This window comes from Cornus florida, unplaced genomic scaffold, assembly GCF_030987335.1.
Source record: "Cornus florida cultivar Cherokee Brave unplaced genomic scaffold, ASM3098733v1 CherokeeBrave_3.0.0_Hap2_Chr10, whole genome shotgun sequence".
Classification (NCBI taxonomy): Eukaryota; Viridiplantae; Streptophyta; class Magnoliopsida; order Cornales; family Cornaceae; genus Cornus; species Cornus florida.
Genome location: NW_026775580.1, coordinates 34,057,071 through 34,078,411, shown reverse-complemented (window position 1 = coordinate 34,078,411; position 21,341 = coordinate 34,057,071). Strand labels below are relative to the sequence as shown.

At 35.4% G+C, this 21,341-nt stretch overlaps 1 protein-coding gene across 2 annotated transcripts; it reads left to right on the top strand.

The window, feature by feature from the left end:
- Positions 1-10,380: 10,380 nt before the first annotated feature.
- On the top strand, positions 10,381-21,254 carry LOC132280219 (lysophospholipid acyltransferase LPEAT1). 2 transcript variants are annotated; one of them, XM_059782394.1, is made up of 9 exons: positions 10,382-11,059; positions 13,405-13,524; positions 13,681-13,718; positions 13,977-14,041; positions 14,682-14,750; positions 17,099-17,232; positions 18,846-18,986; positions 20,230-20,293; positions 20,714-21,254. In XM_059782394.1, the coding sequence occupies exons 1-9, from the start codon at positions 10,523-10,525 to the stop codon at positions 20,722-20,724; spliced, it is 1,179 nt and encodes a 392-aa protein (XP_059638377.1). In that variant the 5' UTR covers positions 10,382-10,522; the 3' UTR covers positions 20,725-21,254. The 2 variants fall into 2 exon arrangements, with proteins under 2 accessions (XP_059638376.1, XP_059638377.1); XM_059782393.1 differs by lacking the exon at positions 20,714-21,254 and having other exon boundaries at positions 10,381-11,059; positions 20,230-20,558.
- The last annotated feature ends 87 nt before the right edge of the window (positions 21,255-21,341 follow it).

Here is a 21,341-nt window from a genome sequence, read left to right as displayed (position 1 = left end):
ACAAGTCCTCATCATGATATTTTGTACAATATAATACCACCAACCCATCAATTTAAAGCATGCCTCAACAATAAGCTATATATACTAGATTTCAACATTATAGTATTAAGTTTCTAAAATAATCACAATTGTCATCAATAAGATCATAGAATTATCACCACCATAAATATAGCAATTCAAGTCAATAGGAATTGTATATAACATTAATAATTCTACTAGAGTTCTATATCACTACACATGTAAAAATACTAGAATTTAGCATATTACTAAATTATATAATCCTTCTACACATGGTTTATACATATCATACATACTTAAATCAATAAACCCTAAGTCAAGAAGTGATGGTTTCCTATAATATGCAAAACTATCATATTAAAAGCATGTATACAATATATATTAAACCCCAAGGATTATAAAATACTTAAAATATAAACATAATACCTCCCCTACCTCAATAGAGAATTGAATCTCTATAATCCAAGCAACCAAGCTCAAAATGGAAAACAAGTTTAGAGTTAATGAAGAGGAGAGTGAAGGGAAACTTTTGTGTTCCAAGGTTTTAAGTCTAGGGTGAATGGAAGGAGACCAAAAATGAAGTCAAAGCTATTAACCAAGCTTTTCTCCAATAGTGGCTAGGTTAGGGTTCTTAGAGAACAAGTGAAAATGAAAGGGATAAAGTGAAAATGGTGAGTGGAAGGTCTAGAAATCCTCCACTCACTATGTGTTCTTACACTATCTCTCACACACACACAATGTAAGACTTATTTTGGTGCCTACACTTGTCACAAATCCAAGGCTCCTTCCTAGGCTTAATCCTAAGCCTACACTTGTCAACCATCTAAGCCAACAAGTGCTCCAATCCTAGGCCAACAAGTGGGTGAATCTCCACCCTCCAAATGTCAAGAGGTTATACATCCAAGTCACTCCACCCTATTGTCAACAAGTGGCACCATGAGAATGTGACACTTGTCACATTTTTCAAAAATTGCAAAAAGGTCCTTTTTGAAAATATCTTCCAAAATAATTTACAAAATGGTCCCCAAGACGAAAAATAATTACTTTATGTAATTACACAAAAATTCCAAAAATAAAGAATAATTACAATAAAGTATGCATCCATGCCCTTTATGAAAAAGTAAGCAACTAGAATGTATTTTCTACAAAAGTAAAAATACAAATGTCATGGAAATCAAATATCATGAATGCATGCAAAACCGGAATCAAATCCGAGCACAAAAAGTGAGGTTATGCAAGGAAAATGATAAATGGGAAAAAGACGAAATAGGGAAAAGACAAAAAAAGAAAATCACCAAAAAAGGAAAAAGAGGAAAAAGACCGGGTCATTACAAATATTGAGTGCATCATTATATCTCTTCATAGATAGGGTCCACCAAGAGGGCGGCTTCCATATGTCTTTGAAAAACTTGCCCCTCAATGTACGGTTTCAGCCTTTGTGCATTCACTTTGAATGTAGTTCCATCTTTTCAGCTTTGTATTTCAACTGCCCCATGAGGCGCAACAGAAATGATCTCATTTGGACCTTCCTATTTTGTCCGTAACTTCCCATGAAAGAGTTTTAATCTAGAGTTGAAAAGCCATGCTTTTTGACTTGGTTCAAAAGATTTCTTTACAATGTGTTTGTCATGAAAATCTTTAGTTCGCTCTTTATAGAGTTTGGTATTGTCATAAGCATTGTGTCTCAACTCTTCTAACTCATTCAATTGAAGTAACCAATTCTCTCCGGCTTTATCAAGGTCAAGATTGAGCTTTTAACCGCCCACATAGCCTTGTGTTCTAGCTCAAATATCAAAGATCTCAACAATAAGAATATTTGTCAAGGGCATCATGTCTCTTCTTGACATCGACCCCATCTTTTGACATCTCTCATACTCCTTGCAAAAATTATAGGCATCTCTATGGATGGTGGGCCAAAATAACCAACTTTAAAGAACCTTCAAGGCGGTCTTCTTTGCACTAAAGTGCCCACCACATGCAAGGGTGTGGCAAAATACAAGGACACTTGGAATTTCACTCTCCGGAATGCATCTTCTCACTATTTGATCCGGACAATATTGAAACAAGACAGGATCTTCCTAGTAGTAATTCCGGATGTTGGCAAAGAAACGCTTCTTTGCTTGCTTCGACCAATTAGTTAGAAGTTTGCAATTGCAAAAAAGTTCACAATGTTGGCAGACCAAGGCATTTGTCCATTAAAAATTTGGAAGAGTTGTTCATCTGGAAATGAATCATGAATTGGTGGGCTTGGGGAAGATTCTACCACTAACCTCGAAAGATGATCGACAACCACATTTTCAATGCCTTTCTTATCTTTGATCTCGAAATTAAATTCTTGAAGAAGCAAAATCCATCTTATCAGTGAGGTTTTATTTCTTTCTTTGTCAAAAGATGCCTCAAAGCAGCATGATCAGAATAGACAATGACTTTAGACCCTAAGAGATAGGATCGGAATTTATCAAAAGCATATACTATGGCAAGTAATTCTTTTTCGATAGTAAAGTAATTCAATTGAGCTCCCGAGAAAGTCTTGTTTGCATAGTATATGACGCATGGAAGTTTTCCTACCCTTTGTCCTAAAACTACTCCCATGGCATAATCAGAGGCATCACACATGATTTCAAATGGTAATAACCAGTTGGGAGGTTGCATAATAAGAGCAGATGACAATAAACACCGGAATGTATGAAAAGCATCTAAGCATGCTTGATCAAAGATAAAAGGGGTCTCCTGTAATACCCCTAGGTTTCAAAAGGATAAAATGGCAATGGGAATTTAATTTTTAATTTTGATTTGTATTTCATTTTTTTTTTATTTAATACTTGGACTTATTTGTTATTTGTTTAGCTTAATTGTTTTATTTGCTTAATTGGTAATTGTGTTTGTTTAAATTGATTGTAATTGTTTTAATTTACTTTTTGGTTAATTTAAATATTTGATTATTGTTTTAATTTAATTTTGGGTAGCTTATAAAATTATGTGTGTTGTATTTATAGTTTAGGGTTAGGGTTTTATTTCATATAGTAGCCGACATATCATTAGGCTGGATCTAGGATTAGGGCTTCATAGAAGGCTATATATATATAAAGTTATAAGCAGACTTAGGATTGGGGACGGCAATATATATATATATATATATATATATATATATATATATATATATATATATATATTCTTTTATGTCTGCAACCCTATTCTTGTAATATCTTGAAAAGGAAAAAAACAGAGGCTCTGGAATGTGAAGAGAGATACACAGTGAGGGTCTTGAGAGGTGAATTAAGGGGATTGTGCATGGGTTGAACCAAGACATAACAAAGGTAGAGAACAGTGATGAGAGGAGGGAACAGTCTTGGAGAATTTAGCAACGGCGTTGAAAGGTTTCGAACCGAAACCTAAAGGCAAGTTTCGGACTATCTCTTTCCCCATAAACTTGTGTTCTGTGCATCTTATATAGACTCCAGGAACTTAATTAAACTATTAAAAACGGATTTTATGCATTGCTAGATGATTTCTGAAATCTGTTCTGTGTTTTTAAAGTTTAAACCCGTTGTTGCTTAAACTATTCTGTTGTGAGTTTAATTTATGTCGTTTGATTTACACTGGAGTATGAGAGGTTCTAGGACTATAAGAACTTAAATAGTATCCAAAGAATGCTACAAAAGTTTGGAATATGACACTGGACTTCGCCGGAAGCGAAGAAGAACTAAATTGGTTGGTTGCATAAACTGTTTTTGTCTTCAAATTAGATTTTTGCCAAACTATTCCTAGGGAAATCAAAGGAGTTTCTAGGAGTATTAGGGCTTAAATTGAACTATTAAAATCCTTAAGGAACTTAGGACAGACAGTTGGAACTTCTGCCGGAAGCAAAGACGAAGCAATGAAGCAGAGAGGGGCTCTCAGGGGTGAGAGCCGGCTCCTAAATGGTGGGAGCCGGCTCCCATGAAGAGAGAGCCGGCTCTCCATGAGGGAGAGCCGGCTCTAGAAGCCTAGGAGCCGGCTCCAATAAAGGGGAGCCGGCTCCCATGGAAAAAAACCCCTACGGGTGTTTTCTGTAATTTTTCTGAAGTTCAGGGGCTTAAAGGTAATTACTAAAAGTGATGGGGGGTTTTAAATGATTAAAATTAACTTGTTAAAGCCTTCAAATAGTTGGTTTATGCTAAGGTGCTAAACCTAAATGCATGTCATAAAACATAAGCTTATAATAGGCCTACTATCAAGGAAGGAGGAATGTTTGTTTTGCTAAGTTGTTTTGACAACTTAATTTGGACTGACATTGTAATTACTGTTAGAATTTATATCAATGATATATTTAGCGTAGCTCAGTTCTAGGAATGTTGGTTATGACGTCATGTACCCTTATCTAATAAGCTGCATATTGTCGGGAGTAGTGGAAGATTAGTTGCTAGTTTTGTGTTAGCAAATTAAATGGAACTCATATAAAATACTTTTTGAAGTTTCATATGATGTACTTAAACTTTGGAGTGTCATTATATCCGACACAGAATTTATAATGGGGAATTACATAGATGCCATGAGATTTAATTATAAATTTGCATGCCGTAAAGGATATGGGAGGATTTAAATGCTAGTCATCATTTTAACATCTTAAACGAACTAGTATGGATGTGTTGTTTTGGAATTCTAGTATAATGTGCAGTTTAAAATTCTGATATTCATTATATTATGTTATGAAGGATAATTGCTGAACTGTCTTAATTTTCTGTTCTGTCAATTACATGAAAATGGATGGTTTAAATTGTTTATTCTTATTTTAACAATTTAAAAGGAGGATCTATGAATATAATCATACACTGGATGCATGATAGGAGCTTATTTATATCTGATTTCTATTATGTTGGTTCTGGATATACTTGATGTTCATTTTGAGTGTGCATCATGTGTGGATCATATGCATTATATATACCGGTATGGGACGGTGACATATCAGGGATGGATTAGATCAAAAAGCTAAGTCCTACCCCTTTTATACATACGGAATGGATTAACTAAAATAGTTAAATCCTACATGGATGCATGTCCTGTCAACTAAAACAGTTGAACAACATAACGGATGTTTGTTTTATTTTTCTGCATTAGGAAAGAATTTATATATATTTTTATGGTACCGTGAGTCTCCTGATCACGGTTAGGGTGCGTATATTGCAAAGGTTGAGTAGCTAGATATAGCTAATGTTCCCTGGTAGGTCTAGGTACTTGGTCGCTGAAAAGCGTGTTTTATATGTCACCTTTTACCCAGGCTGAACTATGTTATAGGCTAGTGAGCATCCTATAGTGTGTATTTATATATCTATGGACTATTGTAGATATTGCCGAGCTATCTAGGATGTATCTGCGTATCGGGTTTATGTACGGATTGTAGTAAGATGGAACTTGCATGTGGGCCTGACCCACCTTTATTTTTCAGGTGTTCGTGAGTACCAGGCTTAGGGTTTGATCGTGGTGATGCAGATACAATCACTCACTCTTCCGACTACATATGATTTTCTTTCTTATTTTGGTTTTGGATTTTAATTCTGTAAATGTTTTACCAGTTGGAAATATTAGGGGTCCAGTAGATGGATTCCCGAGTTGTACGGATTGGAAAGTTTATTTATATTAAAACTTTTATTTTGGAGGTTTTACAATTAGAATTCTTTTCAGCGTATAATTATTTTATTCTTAATTCAGTTTTATTCCTGCTTGTTTATATATTGATTGTCTGGTATCCTTCGGATCTGTGCCCGGACTTGATCACCCGTGGTTCTAGAATCGAGGGGTATCACATCTCCTTAGCGAGAAGATTGCACAAGGGTTTAGCAATTTTACTAAAGTCTTTAATGAAACGGCAAAAGAAGCCGGCATGACCTAGAAAGGAGCGAACCTCTCTCACCGTAGAAGGTGGAGGTAATTCAGGAATGAGCTTAACTTTTGCTTTATCCACCTCAATTCCCCTTTTTGAGATGACATGACCAAAACAATACCTTCTTGAACCATGAAATGGCTCTTTTCCCAACTAAGAATGAGGTTTGTTTCACGACATCTTTTAAGTACCAAAGATGGATTTTTAAGGCACGTATCAAATGAAGACCCAAAGACGGAAAAATCATCCATAAAAACCTCTAGTTACTCTTCCACCATGTCCTATAAAATTGACATCATACACCTTTGAAATGTAGCAGGAGCATTGCACAAACCAAAAGGTATCCGTTGATAAGCAAATGTGCCAAAGGGACAAGTAAAGGTGATTTTCTCTTGGTCTAAAGGGTCAAGGGCTACTTGATTGTAACCCAAATATCCATCAAGAATAATGTTGTTACCTCGCCAATCTCTCTAGAATTTGATCAATAAAGGGCAAAGGGAAATGATCTTTTTTAGTGGAGGCATTTAATTTACGGTAATCAATGCATACATGCTATGAATTGGTGATACGCTTAGAAATTGCCTCACCTTTCGAATTTTCAACCACTGTAACCCTTGATTTCTTGGGAACTACTTGAGTTGGACTCACCCATTTGCTATAAGAGATTAGATAAATTATACCGGCATCTAAAAGCTTAACAACTTCCTTCTTAACCACCTCTTTCATGTTTAGATTCAATTTCTTTTGGGCATCCCTAAAAGGTTTTGCATCATCTTCTATAAGAATGCGGTGCATGTAAATAGAAGGGTCAATTCCCTTTAGATCCGCCACACTCCATCCAATAGCTTCCTTATTTTCTTTAAGCACATTTAAAAGATCATTCTTTTGGTCGTCTTCAAGGCTTGAAGAAATGATGACCGGAAGAGTCTCTTTTGGGCCCAAGAAAGCATACTTAAGATTAGAAGGAAGAGTTTTAAGATCAAGAGTGGGTGAAAAGACTAAAGATGGGACCAGTATATCACCATGTAATACAAATATGCAATGCATAAGAAACGAAAAATGCTAGAAAAGGATAAATAAACCCAGTTCTCTCAAACAACCCCTGTTATCTAAAAATATGGTCCAAGTATACCATACACTATAGTATTACTATTTAAATATTATGCATAAATATAATGTGTATATATATATAATTATTATTATAAAATAATAATCTATATATATAATATCTTATAAAATAAAATAAAACAAAATAAAAGAACCTGGAAATAAGTCGAGGCTAGAATTTGATTCTCTGTCCTTAAGACAGATTCGCCCCGCTATGATGCTAATGGACTCAGTGGCATCTAGCTCCCAAGATACAACAACTTTTACTTCTTTCGATAGTAGCACTACAAACCAAAGAAATAGGCGAACCGGCTCGGTGTAATACTCTCTAACTCAAACTTAGACTCGGAGTGATTGACTAAGGCTCAAACCCAAAGACAAGGGCTCGTACCCACAGACACTTGCAGAAGAAGAGAGAGGAAAAAAAGAATTCAGAATTAGAGAAAAGGATTCTAAATTGAAATACTTAGGAATGAACCCTATGGGGGGTTTATATAGGCCTCATGGTACCTTTAGGTTTTAATATTTTTTTGATGTGGGACAAACATTTCCCACATTTTGCAAACCCATTTATGCTTATCAAACACCTTACTTTGGAGCTAATTTCTCGTTCACCCAGAAACGGATTTGAGAAAGTAAATATATCACGTTCATCTCCTTGCGGAGAGGAACGCGCTCGTCTATAAATCCACAAATAATTCTTAGCGGAATCTATTCAAAATCTGATCCAAAGTTTATGTTTTTAATGCCTTATTTCCAACAAACCCAACCCCCCCCCCCCCCCCCCCTTTTCCTTTCTCTATCTTCCAGGTACCTCCTTGTAGGTACAAAATATCACCTTAACAAGATATTTTCTCCTCATGTCACTCTTTCTATTTATATCATTTCCATTTACCCTAGTTTCCTTACTCAGCTTCTACATTGTGGGCCTCATAGGCCTTGATTCCCTTCGAGTTCTACTTCTTATATAATCAATACAACGGAGCAAGGCCTCTCAATGGGCCTTATTTCCCTTTTGGGCCGGACGATGCCACTAAGCTCGTCTCCGGGCCTAGTTGGGACTGCTTTTATTGGGTTGAGACAGATCTACCACTCCCATTCTTAGAATTCCTTCCATTCAAGCAAGAAACTTAAAGGCTTCCATTTCAGAGAAACTAGTAAAAACTGTTAGTCGGTCGCCATGAAGTTTCTCGACACTCAGCTAGAGATTCCATCGTTGAAAGTCGAAGCTGAAGAGGGTGGACACAACACCAACTATATGGTTCTATGGTAGGTACTTTGAGCTGTTAATAAGTTCTAGTTTGAAATTGTCTCTTAATTTGTCATCATATTCGTCATGGGTTATATATTCATCATAGAATTATCTCTTATCATATATTGATTGTATTGTTACTATTACTCCAGGATTGCTTGATTTAGTGATTATTGTATGACAAATATACATGTATTAGAATTTAAGTTGATTATATTGTATTTATTTTAGTTTGTTTTTGGGTTATAAGTTGTGTTTCTCTTTTATGCTTTTCATTATCTGAAACATGATTGCATGAAATTCCTTCAAATATTAATATAAGTTTTTAATGTTAAACTCTATTTGGAAATGTTTATGTCTGTGTTTTTGTTTTATGGGTTTTGATAGGATTCTTTTAGTGTTTGGATTTCTTAGATGACTCATATACATTGGCAACCTATTTTTTTTTTTAATCTGATTAATTTTATTGCAATTTCCTCTATATATTGACTTACTGTACTCTATTTCATTTTTAGGTTGTAGTTAAGTTTATATTTCATGCATGAACAATAATTAGGGATTTCGTTCTATTTAGGGCTTGTGGGGCACAAGGAATCTTTTTATGGCGGTTATTCCTTCTAATGACTGGCATATCTATGATGCGGTTGGCGTTGACTTCCGACTTGGGCCTCGAATTGCAACTAAACCATTGTTTCTCATGGAAACTAGTAAGATTCTCACAAACGACACCAATTGTTGATGCAACATTCCGCTACAGCCAGGAACGATGTCGTACCTAAAAGAGAAAAGAAAAGAAGTCGGAGGGGTACCAATGTGGTACCGGCCAAAGAGTCTCCAATGATCAAGTTACCATTAGATTGGGAAATAAAAGGACTTTTTCTAGGGATTTGTGTCATACTTTTTGAGTTGCTCTAAACACCATCTTTATAAAGGCCGGTAGTAGGATTCAAGTAGGGGCTTCATTTCTTTTACTTCTCCAGCACGAATAGGAAAATTATTCATTCTCCAACAATTTTATTAATTGTAGTTTATTCGACTGCTAATCTTTCGTGCTGATCAAACTCCATGTGAGTTCAAAGTCCGATATCGGTATTGATTCGATTAGATGAACATCACCCTAAACCACTCGTGTGTTTAAGTGTGTGTTCTAAAATATATAATATTAGATTTCTCTGAAAACGTCTCTTAAAAAGCTCCAACAATGATACAAAAATAAATCTATGTTTTTCCCAATTGAAGCATATTAGGGTTGGAGTATTGAGAGGTTTACATAGACTAGAGAGTCCTCAAAATATATGAAAATATATTTAAAAAACTTCCATGGACTTCTCTAAGAGTTTTGGTGCAAACTAAAAAGTTTAAAAAAAAAAAAAAAAAAAAAAAAAGAAAGAAGGAAAGAAAGAAAGAGAAATCCCATAATACATATTAGCAAAGTGCAATCGGTTGGACTTTGATGGAATTGAAAAATTGGATTCCAAGCAAGTGCAACGACTTCTGTATCATTTGAGGTCAAACGACTTTTGTTTTGTTTTTTTTGCTACAGGTAATGTATTGTAACGAAGCGAAACACGGAAAGGCGTTTGGTATTTTTTGTTGCCATTTGAATAATACTGCATTTATTGTTGAAAAGTGGTCGAGATTGAAAATACTATTGGCATTTTCTAATATTTTCGAATGGTAACAAAATGGGGTGAATAATATTATAAAAAAAAAATTAAATAGCCTTTTAAACTAATTATTTTTATTTATTTTTGATCTTGCAACATTTTTTTTTTTTTTTGTCAAATATAATTTTTTATTTCTGCTTTTACATTACCAATTGCGGTTCAAATCACTACTGCATACATTTCCTAACGTTTAAAATGAAAAGCACAAAAGCAAAATGGAGATCGGTTAAGTTGGACAAATCCTTATATTTGTTGTGTACTTTGCGCACTTTCTGAAAGGCCATATAAAAAGGCTTAAAGCCATCCATCTCTGGCATCTGGGTTTGTTAAATTTGTTCCACTTAATCCACGGCTATCAACCCGAGCTCACGAGTGTTAAAATAGATTCATCAACATTGAACCAACACCCCCATATGGTGGGCGTGTTTTAACTATTCACGGTCACAAGTATCCGCATCTGCAACCATCACGGCAACGTCACGACAACAAAAAAAAAAAAAAAAAAAAAAAAAGATAAAACTTTCCCAGATCCACAAACCCACCCATGTCTCTCTCCGTTTTCACAACAATGGCGAGATCCAGTAGAATCTGATCCAATCTAATCTAGGGTTCCAAGAAATGGAGTCCGAACTCAAAGATCTGAAACCTAAATCGGCCCCTGAACCACCTAGGGCGGAGCCAATCGACGATCGCTCCACCAAGGACGATCGTCCCCTCCTGAAATCGGACTCGATCCCGAGCACGAGCCCGGCCTCCCAATCGCCACGCTCTTCCGACAACTTGGAAGAGCTCGAGAAGAAATACGCCGCGTATGTGCGCAGCGACGTGTACGGCACCATGGGACGCGGCGAACTGCCGTGGACGGAGAAGCTGCTGCTCGGAGCTGCGCTGGTGACGCTGGTTCCGATACGTGTGGTTTTGGCGCTGGTTATATTGGTTTTCTATTACTTGATTTGTAGGGTTTGCACCATGTTTTTGGCTCCGAATCGGGAGGAGGAACAGGAGGACTATGCGCATATGGGTGGGTGGAGGAGGGCCGTCATTGTTCAGTCCGGGAGGTTTCTTTCTAGGGTTATGCTTTTCGTTCTAGGGTTTTATTGGATTAAAGATACCTATCGAAAGCCCGATGACGCTGGCGAAAATTTGAATGCCGAGGTACTTTCTTTCTTTTGTGATTCAGCTAAATGAAGCGTAGAATGAGCTTTACCACTCACACATACATATGTATTGTGATAATTGATATGTATATACTTTTAGATGGATATGGATATAGATATAGACATATCTTGAGCTATATCAGAGTTTTGGTTGCTGGACAATGCCATTTCCGTGTAGAGTTGAGGATTAATAACCCTTTTCTAGGAGGCCCTTCTGTACGTGTATTCAAGAGTGGTCTACTATTATTAATTTGGCTCTGGGTTGTAGCATGAGAATATGCTAATTTATTGCTCTGGTTCACCCATTATAAGTTTCCACTCATGGCTAGCATGTATTTGGCCTCTCCGTGGCAACTGTGCTGCTAAAAGAACCTTATGTTGTAATTACTTTGGAGAAAAAATAAATAAATAAAATAACCTTATGTTGTGAAATCAGTAGAGAAACATTGATGGGAGATGGTTAGAGATGAGTGTAAACATCATTGAATAGTTAAAGAAAAGTTCTATTGGATATTTTATTGCCTGTATATTAGCTAGCTTATACTTCCAAAATTTTAAGAGTTAAAAAGACAAGCAAAGTAAGAGGTTCTATGGAAATCCAAGGAACCAGGCCTGCTGACGATATGGTTGACTGGTTCTATGTTAGTTTATGTTTGGTTAAAGAAGCGTAATTTTAGATTGGTTTAAGTTTGCATGAAAATAATGCAAAAACTTGGTTTTCCTATAAACCAGCATAATAAAATGAGATCTAGCCTAAACTACTTCTTTGAATTCCCAATTAGGCCCTAAACGTTTAAATTTGAAAAGCAGGTATTTAGGTAGGTAAATGACATACGAATTAAAAAATTGGCTAATATTCTAAAGGAATTTAAGATGACGGGGCTTAAAATTTCTGGATATGGTTTCTTCTAGTTGATTTTCTAGCTGTTTTCTTCTTCGTCCATCATTGTATATTGTGGCGCTTGTTTGTTGAATGTTCAAAATTTTATTACAATGTGATGTACCTATATGTCACCTTTCTCTTGCTTCAAATTCTCAAAAAATGCATATAGAGCTCTGAAATAGTTGCACTTTTGCTGGAAAGATGATGTAGAATTGATTGACGAAGCCTATATGGCCTGTTTGGACCACCACAAGTCCCAATGCTATTGCCGACACAATATGTTTTTGAGTGTTTCGACGAGCCAGTTTTGACCCGAAAAGACCCATTCTGGATCGAAAATGGATCAACGATCAATACTCTCTTTGCTTGTGATGTATGTTGTTTTTCGGCTGAATTCCAACATTTAAGGTCCCAAAATCGCGTTTTCTAGTCCTATAGGAAAGCTATTGAACGTTTTTGGAATTTTTATTACAGGTCTAAACGAATTTGGGTTATTTTGATTTTTGTTATTTAGTAGTTTTAGTGATAAGGTTTCGTATCCTATTTTTTATTTTATTTATAAAGAGTTGAATTTTGCTTTTTTTTTTTTTTTTTTTAACAACTTTTTCTTATTATTTTAAGTTTTAACTGACGGAATGGAAGCAATGAACGTTCACGAATGAACAATGAACAACTTTGAATCCAGAAAGTATAGACAAAGTGAACTCCAAAATATTATTAATCAATGTATTCCGCTCTGTGCAGTATATATATTAATAATAAAGAAAACATAACAACATAAGGAAAGCTAAAAATAAGCCTAAAATTCAACCATCTCTAAACATTATTAAAAAAAAAAAAAAGAAAAAAAGATAAGAAACCTAATCACTAAAAACTACTAAATATAAAATATCAGAATAATCCAAGTCCATTTAGACCTCTAACAAAAATCCCAAAATATTCTACAGTCTTCCTTAAAAATGCTATTTCGGGGCCCTAAACGTTGGAATTCGGCCGAAAAACAGCGTACATCACAAGAGAAGCTAGTGTATATTGATTCTTTGGTCCCTATTTGATCAGGAATGTGTCTTTTTCGGGACAAAGCGGGCTTGTCGAAACTATCCTGAATATTGTGTTAACATGCTCGTTTGGACTTTTGGCGGCCAAACTGACCATAAAGGCTTCGACAATCAATTCTACATCAAAAGGAAACTTTCCTGATTGGGGAATGTAAATATATAAATTATGCTCCATTTATGAATTATGGTATACCAAGCTGAAATTCATTCTGTGCTTTCTATATTTTTAAAATTACTTGATCTTTACATGTTTAGCATAACTTAGATTTGGGTTATGTTCTAAAATGATTTGTCTTAGTCAATTATTTATTTATATTTTTGTCTCTAGTAACTCATGGGAATGGTATGCTGATCCTCGTTTCCTTTGTTCTCTCTTGCTCTTGCTTCTTTCCAATTGGTCAGGCTGAGGCCAGAGATGAATCTGAAGAACCCGAACGACCTGGGGCAATTATTTCTAACCATATATCTTATTTGGATATATTGTATCACATGTCCTCCTCATTTCCAAGTTTTGTTGCAAAGGTGTGTTTAACTCATTTTATCACAAAGTTAGTTGCCAGCGTATGGTTTGCATGTGCGAGAACTTCGTTAAATCTATACTGAAACTTTCTGGGTGTTAGCTCTGACATATTTCTTTTCTAATATGTTCAATTGTACCCCTGGATTTTATTGCTGAAGAGATCAGTGGCTAAACTTCCTCTAGTTGGTCTCATCAGGTTGGTTCACGTCATATTTGTTAATTCTCTTGTGGGTTACTATCGTAATGTGATAAAATAAATTTATGTTTTTTGGTAGGTAAGTTACTCATGCACTTAATTCACCCACCCACTACTGATAAAATAAATTTATTTTTTGAAACTTTACTTCATGATGTATGTTATATATGTACATATACATGTATTTGTACTATTATGTTTTAATGAAAATTGGTCAAGGGGGGCCTTTATTTGTTTTTTATTTTCTGTTTTCCACAGTAAGTGCCTTGGATGTGTTTATGTCCAGCGAGAGTCAAAAGCATCCGACTTCAAGGGAGTTTCTGGTACATGAATCTCTGATGTCTATGCTGTAATTACCTCTGTTCAGAATATTTATGAATGTTTACATTAATTTAAATGTCTTTTCAACATAATTTTTCTACCCATTTTGTTAGGATATTATCTTTCTTTGAGAAGTTGTCATTACAAACTTGCATATGATTATCACTCCAAGAAATAGAAAAATTTATAGTTTTTTATTTTTTAGTCAAGTCTTCATGGTTTTTGTTTACGACTCTATGGAAATGTTAACATCACTGTTCAGCTTTGTTACATGAGCACACTCATGGAACACTGGACTTGGATGCCGGCATGATCTTCAAGATGCAGGATATGAATGTAACTAAGACACATCATTATATATTCTTATGTAACAAGTTTATAAGTTTTTTCTACTCATTTGTAATTGACTAAAGTAATAGTCTTCACATTCTCAATTAATAACTTATATAAAATGGATTAAAAAAATGTGGGTCATGGCCAAGTCTTGGTTCCCTTTAATCGAGGGGGTGCTGGAAGGAATTAAGCTAAAAGCAAAACACACCATCATAAGTGGTTTGGAGCACAAGTCATGCATCTTAAATATATTTGGATTGGATATAACTTTATTTTCCATATATTTTAACCCCCTTCTGCTGCTTGCAGGTGTTGTCAATGAAAGAGTTCGAGAAGCTCATCAGAATAAGTTTGCCCCAATGATGATGCTTTTTCCAGGTTCTCACTTTGATTGCTTGAATTCTTTGGGTGTCTGTGATCCCTGCTTTTGTTTCATGGTGCAATGCTCGTAAGCCGCTTATGTTCTGTTAAGCTGAAACATTGTTGACAAATCCCTAGTATTAATTGATAAGGACATAGTTATATATTTCTGCTAGGAACATATTAGATGTATATTGGAAAAAAATTAGCGAATGGGATTTTATCTTTTATTTAGCAGTACTGCTAAATGAATTTGTCATACGTCATTGGCTTCCTCTGTGGTGCTATATGACACTATCCACCAACCTAGTGCCCTATGTCTCCTTGGCGTGTTCAAAGTCCTATAAAAATTGTTTACGAGTTTAGGTCATAGAAAGAAGCTGTACCCATCTCTTTGGTGTACACTACAATAATTCGACTGGTAAATGCGACTCAGTCGTGAAATGTGGGGTCTTTTTTTATTTGAAGCTGAAGTCACTCCTGATCTTTCTTCGCGAGTCATCTTTGGTTCTGTTTTAATGCAAGTTGCATACCACCTTTGAGCCGCCTTTTTGAAGGCTTCATTCCCACCAACAGTATAGGTTTTTCGGGAGACAAGGGCGCTTGGCCCTTAAAACAATGGATTTGCACTCTCCCACGAGAGATCCTCTGTTTGGTAATGCCTGCCCTTTGCAATGCTTTATCTTTCACTTCCCTTTCATTGGCAATGTCAATACTACTATCTCATTCATATCCTAATTCATATTCATTCTCAGACTAGATTGAGTGTTCAAAGCAAGATTTCAATCAACTACCACTTCAAAATAAAATGCAGAATTGGTCTTGTAATTGCTTCAAGCTCTGAAATATTACAACCATTTTTTGTTTTTTTATTTAATTTTTACTCCCTCCGTCCCAATTTTAAAGTCCATCTTTCCTTTTTGGGCTGTCCCAAAATACTTGTCCCATTTGAAAAGTCAAAGTATTATAAATCCATATTTCCATAAATGCGATTTAAGTGTGGGCACATTGCGCCTGGGGTGAGAGGTTTTATGACACATATGTGGGCACCCCCTAACCATGTAGATGCGTTTTGAAAACCGTGAACACGGAGAGTGTGCAAAGCGGGCAATATCTACAGGGGTTGGGGCGGGTTGTGACAAAAACTGAACCAAACAGGCCCTAGTTTATTCAATTTGGATCATATGGTCTCTTGGTCAGTCACCATCTATATATTGTGGGATTTATAAAGTTTGAAGCAAGATATAGATGTGATCTTTGGTTCAGTCTTTAATCTCTATTTCACAACTTCAATGTGATGCAGAAGCCCACTGAGTGACACCACATACAGACCATGAGACAATGTTTGCTCACTAAATATGGCAACACAATGTATATATAAATATTTTTATTTATTAAGTTTTCAGAATTTGCGAACACTTGACACTCTTTCCTAACAGGATCTTTTAGGTTTTGCAGTCTGGTTTCATTCTTGGTTGGGGTTTAACTAAAAGACATCTGGTTACTCGCCTTTAGGATTTATCATCACCTTCTATGTTACATGGACTCTTAAAAATGCATTTAAGGATACATGTTGGACGCACGACATTGGACATGGGAATGGGATGTGTCAGAGATGTATGCTTTTGTAAGCTGCAACTAGCAAGCATATTCAATAATTTAATTTTATTACATAATTATACATAAATATCTTTTATTTTGTCCCTTTTACTCCCAAAAATAAAATAAGGATATTAAATAATATAAATATTTAGCAATATTATGGTGTCCTTGTGTTCGAGGATTTGGTAAATCCGATGCTTAGACACAAATCTGCACTGGACACATGTATCAAGTCCATGTAACATAGATCATCTTGAAGAAAATATAGTGATGGATGCATCAATACTTTATATTTTAGCAGAAGTGTATATGATTGTAGTTGTAGTTTCTGTTGAAGTAATTTTTTTCATCGTATAGTCCCTCCATTTCATTTTATTTGTTCATCTTTCATCTTTTGGATATCCCATGTTAGATGTCAAGTTGTCAACTATGAAAAGTCAAACCGCATAATGTCGTAACTTTCCTTTGTTTATCCCTTTCTTCTTTGACTTGAGTGGTCACTTGTGCAAATGAAAAAAATAATAATAATGCAAATGATCAGTGGAATATGAGATTCTGAAATCTCATGTTAGTGTGGCACTGCCCTTTGGCTATTATGATCAATATTTTGGTGGGGATTGTCAGGATTATATAACTATGCCCACAATTTTTTTTCCTTTACCCTCAAATTCATCGGTTAGTAGCTATTTATTTGCACATGATCACACATACCTGTTGAGAGGACTGGTTTATAGTTGTTCAAATGATTTTCTATTTTACTGCAGAGGGCACAACTACAAATGGAGATTTCCTCCTCCCATTTAAGACTGGTGCATTTTTGTCAAAAGTTCCGGTGCTTCCTGTGATTTTGAGATATCCATACCAGAGATTCAGTCCTGCCTGGGACTCCATATCTGGGGTGAGTACTACTGTAGCAGTACTACCAAGTTAATCCATGTCATGTTAATTCTTAATCCAAAATTATGTTGGTCACATTATGACTGTTTTTAGGCACAAAGGACATGCTCACACTTTTGTTTTACTTTTAGCAAATTATCAATGTGCGTGGTCCATAATTGTTGTATTGAGTGCTAGATGTAATGTTGAAAAATTCTCAAAGAAAAATTAATTAATATATAAAAGTAAGAACACAAAAAATAATCCATCTTGATAAATGAAATACGTTAGCTGGTACATATACTTACAAAAAGAAAAAGAAAAAGAAAAAGAAAAAGAAAAAGGAAAACATGGTTTAAATGATCAATACAAGTGTTAATGATTCTTTTCCTCGTATTGCTCTTATATGTCATGCTCTTTATGTTCCAACATATTAAGTAGTTCATTCTTTTATAATATACATATAAGCATAGTTGTTCGGTTAATTCGCTTTTTTGTTTCTATAGTTGTGCAGAAATTCAAAATTAGCCATGGGACTTAATTTTTAATTTTCATAGTGAATCATATCATATTAGCCAACCCCATTCATAGGGGATTAAGGCAAGGATGATGATGAATTAATCATATCATATATAGATCTATAAAAGTATAATGAAATTTAGCTATTTTGTTCAGTTTAGGAAACTAATAGTAAAATACATGGATACTAATGAATCTAACATGGAACATGTAGATATTTAAAAAACTTACATAAAAGGGCTAGATCATTGCGGGATCTGAGGAAAGTCGGATGTATTCAGCCTTACCTACACATGAGGAGAGGCTGTTTTTTGTTTTGAACCTGTGACCTCCATGTCACAATGGGAACAACTTTACCGTTGCGTCAAGGCTCACCCTAATTTAACAAACTCACAAATGTACAATAAAAATTAATAATTATGAAAACAAGTGAAAATTACACCTATTTTATTTTATTGAAAAAATCCAAGTATAAAGCACAAGAAACTCGCAGGGAGAGAGATTTAGCTTACGAGGCTTGGGGAAGAAAATATTTCGTATATGAATTTTGAGTGGATAGAAGTGCAGCTGATTTTGTTGGACGAAGTTACCTAGAGGACTTGACTAATTTTGTTGAGTTTTGGATTTTGTATATGCAAGATGGCGGTGTTGTTGAGTCATCTCTCGATATCTATGTGGAAATAAAATTACATATTTCTATTTACCCGTTGCTTTCAGATAAGGCTTGTTTCACTTGTTTCTGAATGAAAAGCAAGAAAATCCTCTACACTGATGTTTTGTTTCTCATGTTGTTATAACCATTTTAGAAAACATGATTTAAACCAAAAAGAATAGGAGAAAATTTGGTTTCCAACTCTCTCAATTATTTAGAATGCATAAAGCAGAAGATGTGTACAACAAGAATATAAAGTAAAAAGATTATGGACGAATCTTTTAATGCTTGCTAATTATTTCTTTTAATGTGCTTCTCTTTTTATGGATGGTCCCAGCCTGGAAACTCACATTATGCATGTGTTCAAAATATACATTATCTGGCACTAAATTTGGGGAACCTGTCAATTTGTCCATGATATTGGATTTTATACTTATAGTTTCAATATATATCTTCATTTGCAGGTGCGCCATGTGATTCTTCTTCTCTGTCAATTTGTAAATCACATTGAGGTTAAGCAGTTACCTGTTTACCACCCCTCACAACAGGAAAAGGATGATCCGAAACTTTATGCTGATAATGTGCGAAAGTTGATGGCTTGCGAGGTACGCATTTCCTTTCAGCTCTTGTTGATGTAAGACATATATAAATGGAATCTCAGATGTAGAATTTCTCTTTGAGAGTTCGACCCTTGACAACTGTTAAAAATTTTAAGATTGAAGAGAGAAATTAAACATGAAGAACACAAAAATATGTGGTTCGGCCACTATGGCCTACATCCACGGCACACAAAGCCCAAGGGGCTCCGTATCTTTTCTTATATACTCTCTTAATATTGTTTACAATGACCACCTCTCTTTATTGGTGAAAGAATATAAACACGTCATAAATTTGCAAAATATATTGATTGAAAGATTCCTTAAATCGATCCCATTTAATCACTCCTATCAATATTATATCAAGGGCTTAAACAGCTCCTATAGTGATATTCTCCAACACTCCCCCTCAGGTTGGTACACTGTCCAACTTTAAACAAAATACGAAGCTGTCCAGAGTCCATGGTTTCAGGTTTGTCACCCATGATATTCGAGACGAGTAGATCCGATCACAAAATTCAAGCAAGACGAGGAGAGTCGAATGAGATCATATAACTGGGAAGATTGGTGCTGGTACAGTAGGGAGAGAGGTTGAGTCTGATACCATGTCAGAAAATATAAGATTGAAGAGAGAAATTAAACATGAAGAACACAAAAGTATAATATGGTTCGGCCACTACAGCCTACATCCATGGCACGCAATATGTGTTAACTAATACTCAAATTTCAGGTTGTGGATCAGATCTCAGGGCATCTTCATAACATGTGTAACTAAATACTCAATTTTCATGCTTTCTAAAGCAGTAGATTATTACTGCCTAAAACATAGTAGCTGAATTCTGGTTCTTAGCTTGTAATGGTTTGAACCAGGCTCAGTTGTTTACTTGTTGGCTCGATCTAATTTTCTCTAACATGGAGTCCTGGTTCACAACACAATACCACTAATTTTCGGGGGTCCTCTCATTCTGAAGCTAAACTATAATGAAACTTTGCCCCATATTCCTAGATTTATGGAGGCAGAAGTCCTTGTACATGAAAGGAATACGAACATGAATCCTATGAAGCTATGGCCTTAAATAGAGGGGAATGGAAACATAGGATTCATGTGACCGACCCCAACTAGTTGGGAAAAAGGCTTGATTGTTGTTATTATAATGAGTTTGTATCTGAATATTGGGCTTTTGCACTTTCTGAAATGCTGCAGTTGAGTTCCATGTTGTGCCAACTCGTTTCATTTGCTGTTTCTTTGCAGGGTAATCTGATATTGTCAGATATTGGTTTGGCAGAGAAACGAATATATCATGCTGCTCTCAATGGTAATAATAGCCTGCCTAGTGTTTTGCATCAGAAAGAGGATTGATAATTTCATGGCCTCGCTCCCTTAAGATATATAGTCCTGGTTGAGTTCTGTAGGCCCTGCTATTTGTGTTTTTTTTTTTTTTTCCCCTTCTGATATAGAGAACAGATGGGTGATTATTGAACTTATTTCCACCCACTAAAACAAACATTGGTGTGCTATTAGACTCTTGTAATTTTCTAATTTATATGAAAAAGGTCCATCAAGGAGTGTTTCAATGTGCTTGTGGATATCTGTTGTCAAAGAATTCTGTTTTAAGAGTTTCATGGATTTTAGTGTTTTATGCTTTCTTAATGTATTTGATTATTTAATGCCCTAGCACCCTTGTCGAAAGAAATATGCACATGTAATCTGAAGTATCTCTTTCGTGTTCCTGCAGGTTTGTTTTGACAACGGTAATTTGGATTCTTCCTCTGTATATTCATTCTATGATTCTATTACGTACAAAGAACTAAAAAATTGTATAGAAAATATGCTCCGAATGAGCATTCTTACTGTCTCATCAGTTGAATATGTATCTATCTGGAATATTGTTGCGGAGCTCAGTGGCACTTTAAAAGCTGGCACTTTCCTGAGGTTTGCACATTTCCTGTTTGGCTTAATAGAGATCCGGAGAGTCAATCTAGTTGGTTAGTGTGTGTTTTGGTTTAATCCAGCAGCTATTGTTGCCTTATAACTTCTGTTGTAATGCTTTGAAGGTCACACTAGTTTAGGGTTGTTGGTCTGTTTTACCTGAACTGGCACCTCACTAATTAATTTCCTTGATAAGGAGCTGTAATTTTGGTTTGCCAATGGCCTTTGTATGTACTATATCAGTGTTTGTTTACCAGCTGCTTCTACCATGTGTATTTAGAGCTCTATGTGGTGGAGCCAAGTCTGAGGAATCAAATATGTCAGTTACTACTTTTAGCTCATTATAATGAACTTGTTATGTGGGAATTTGGATCACCTGTGATGCATACAAACACAGAAAACACTATTTATAACTTGGCTTTTTATCATCCTTG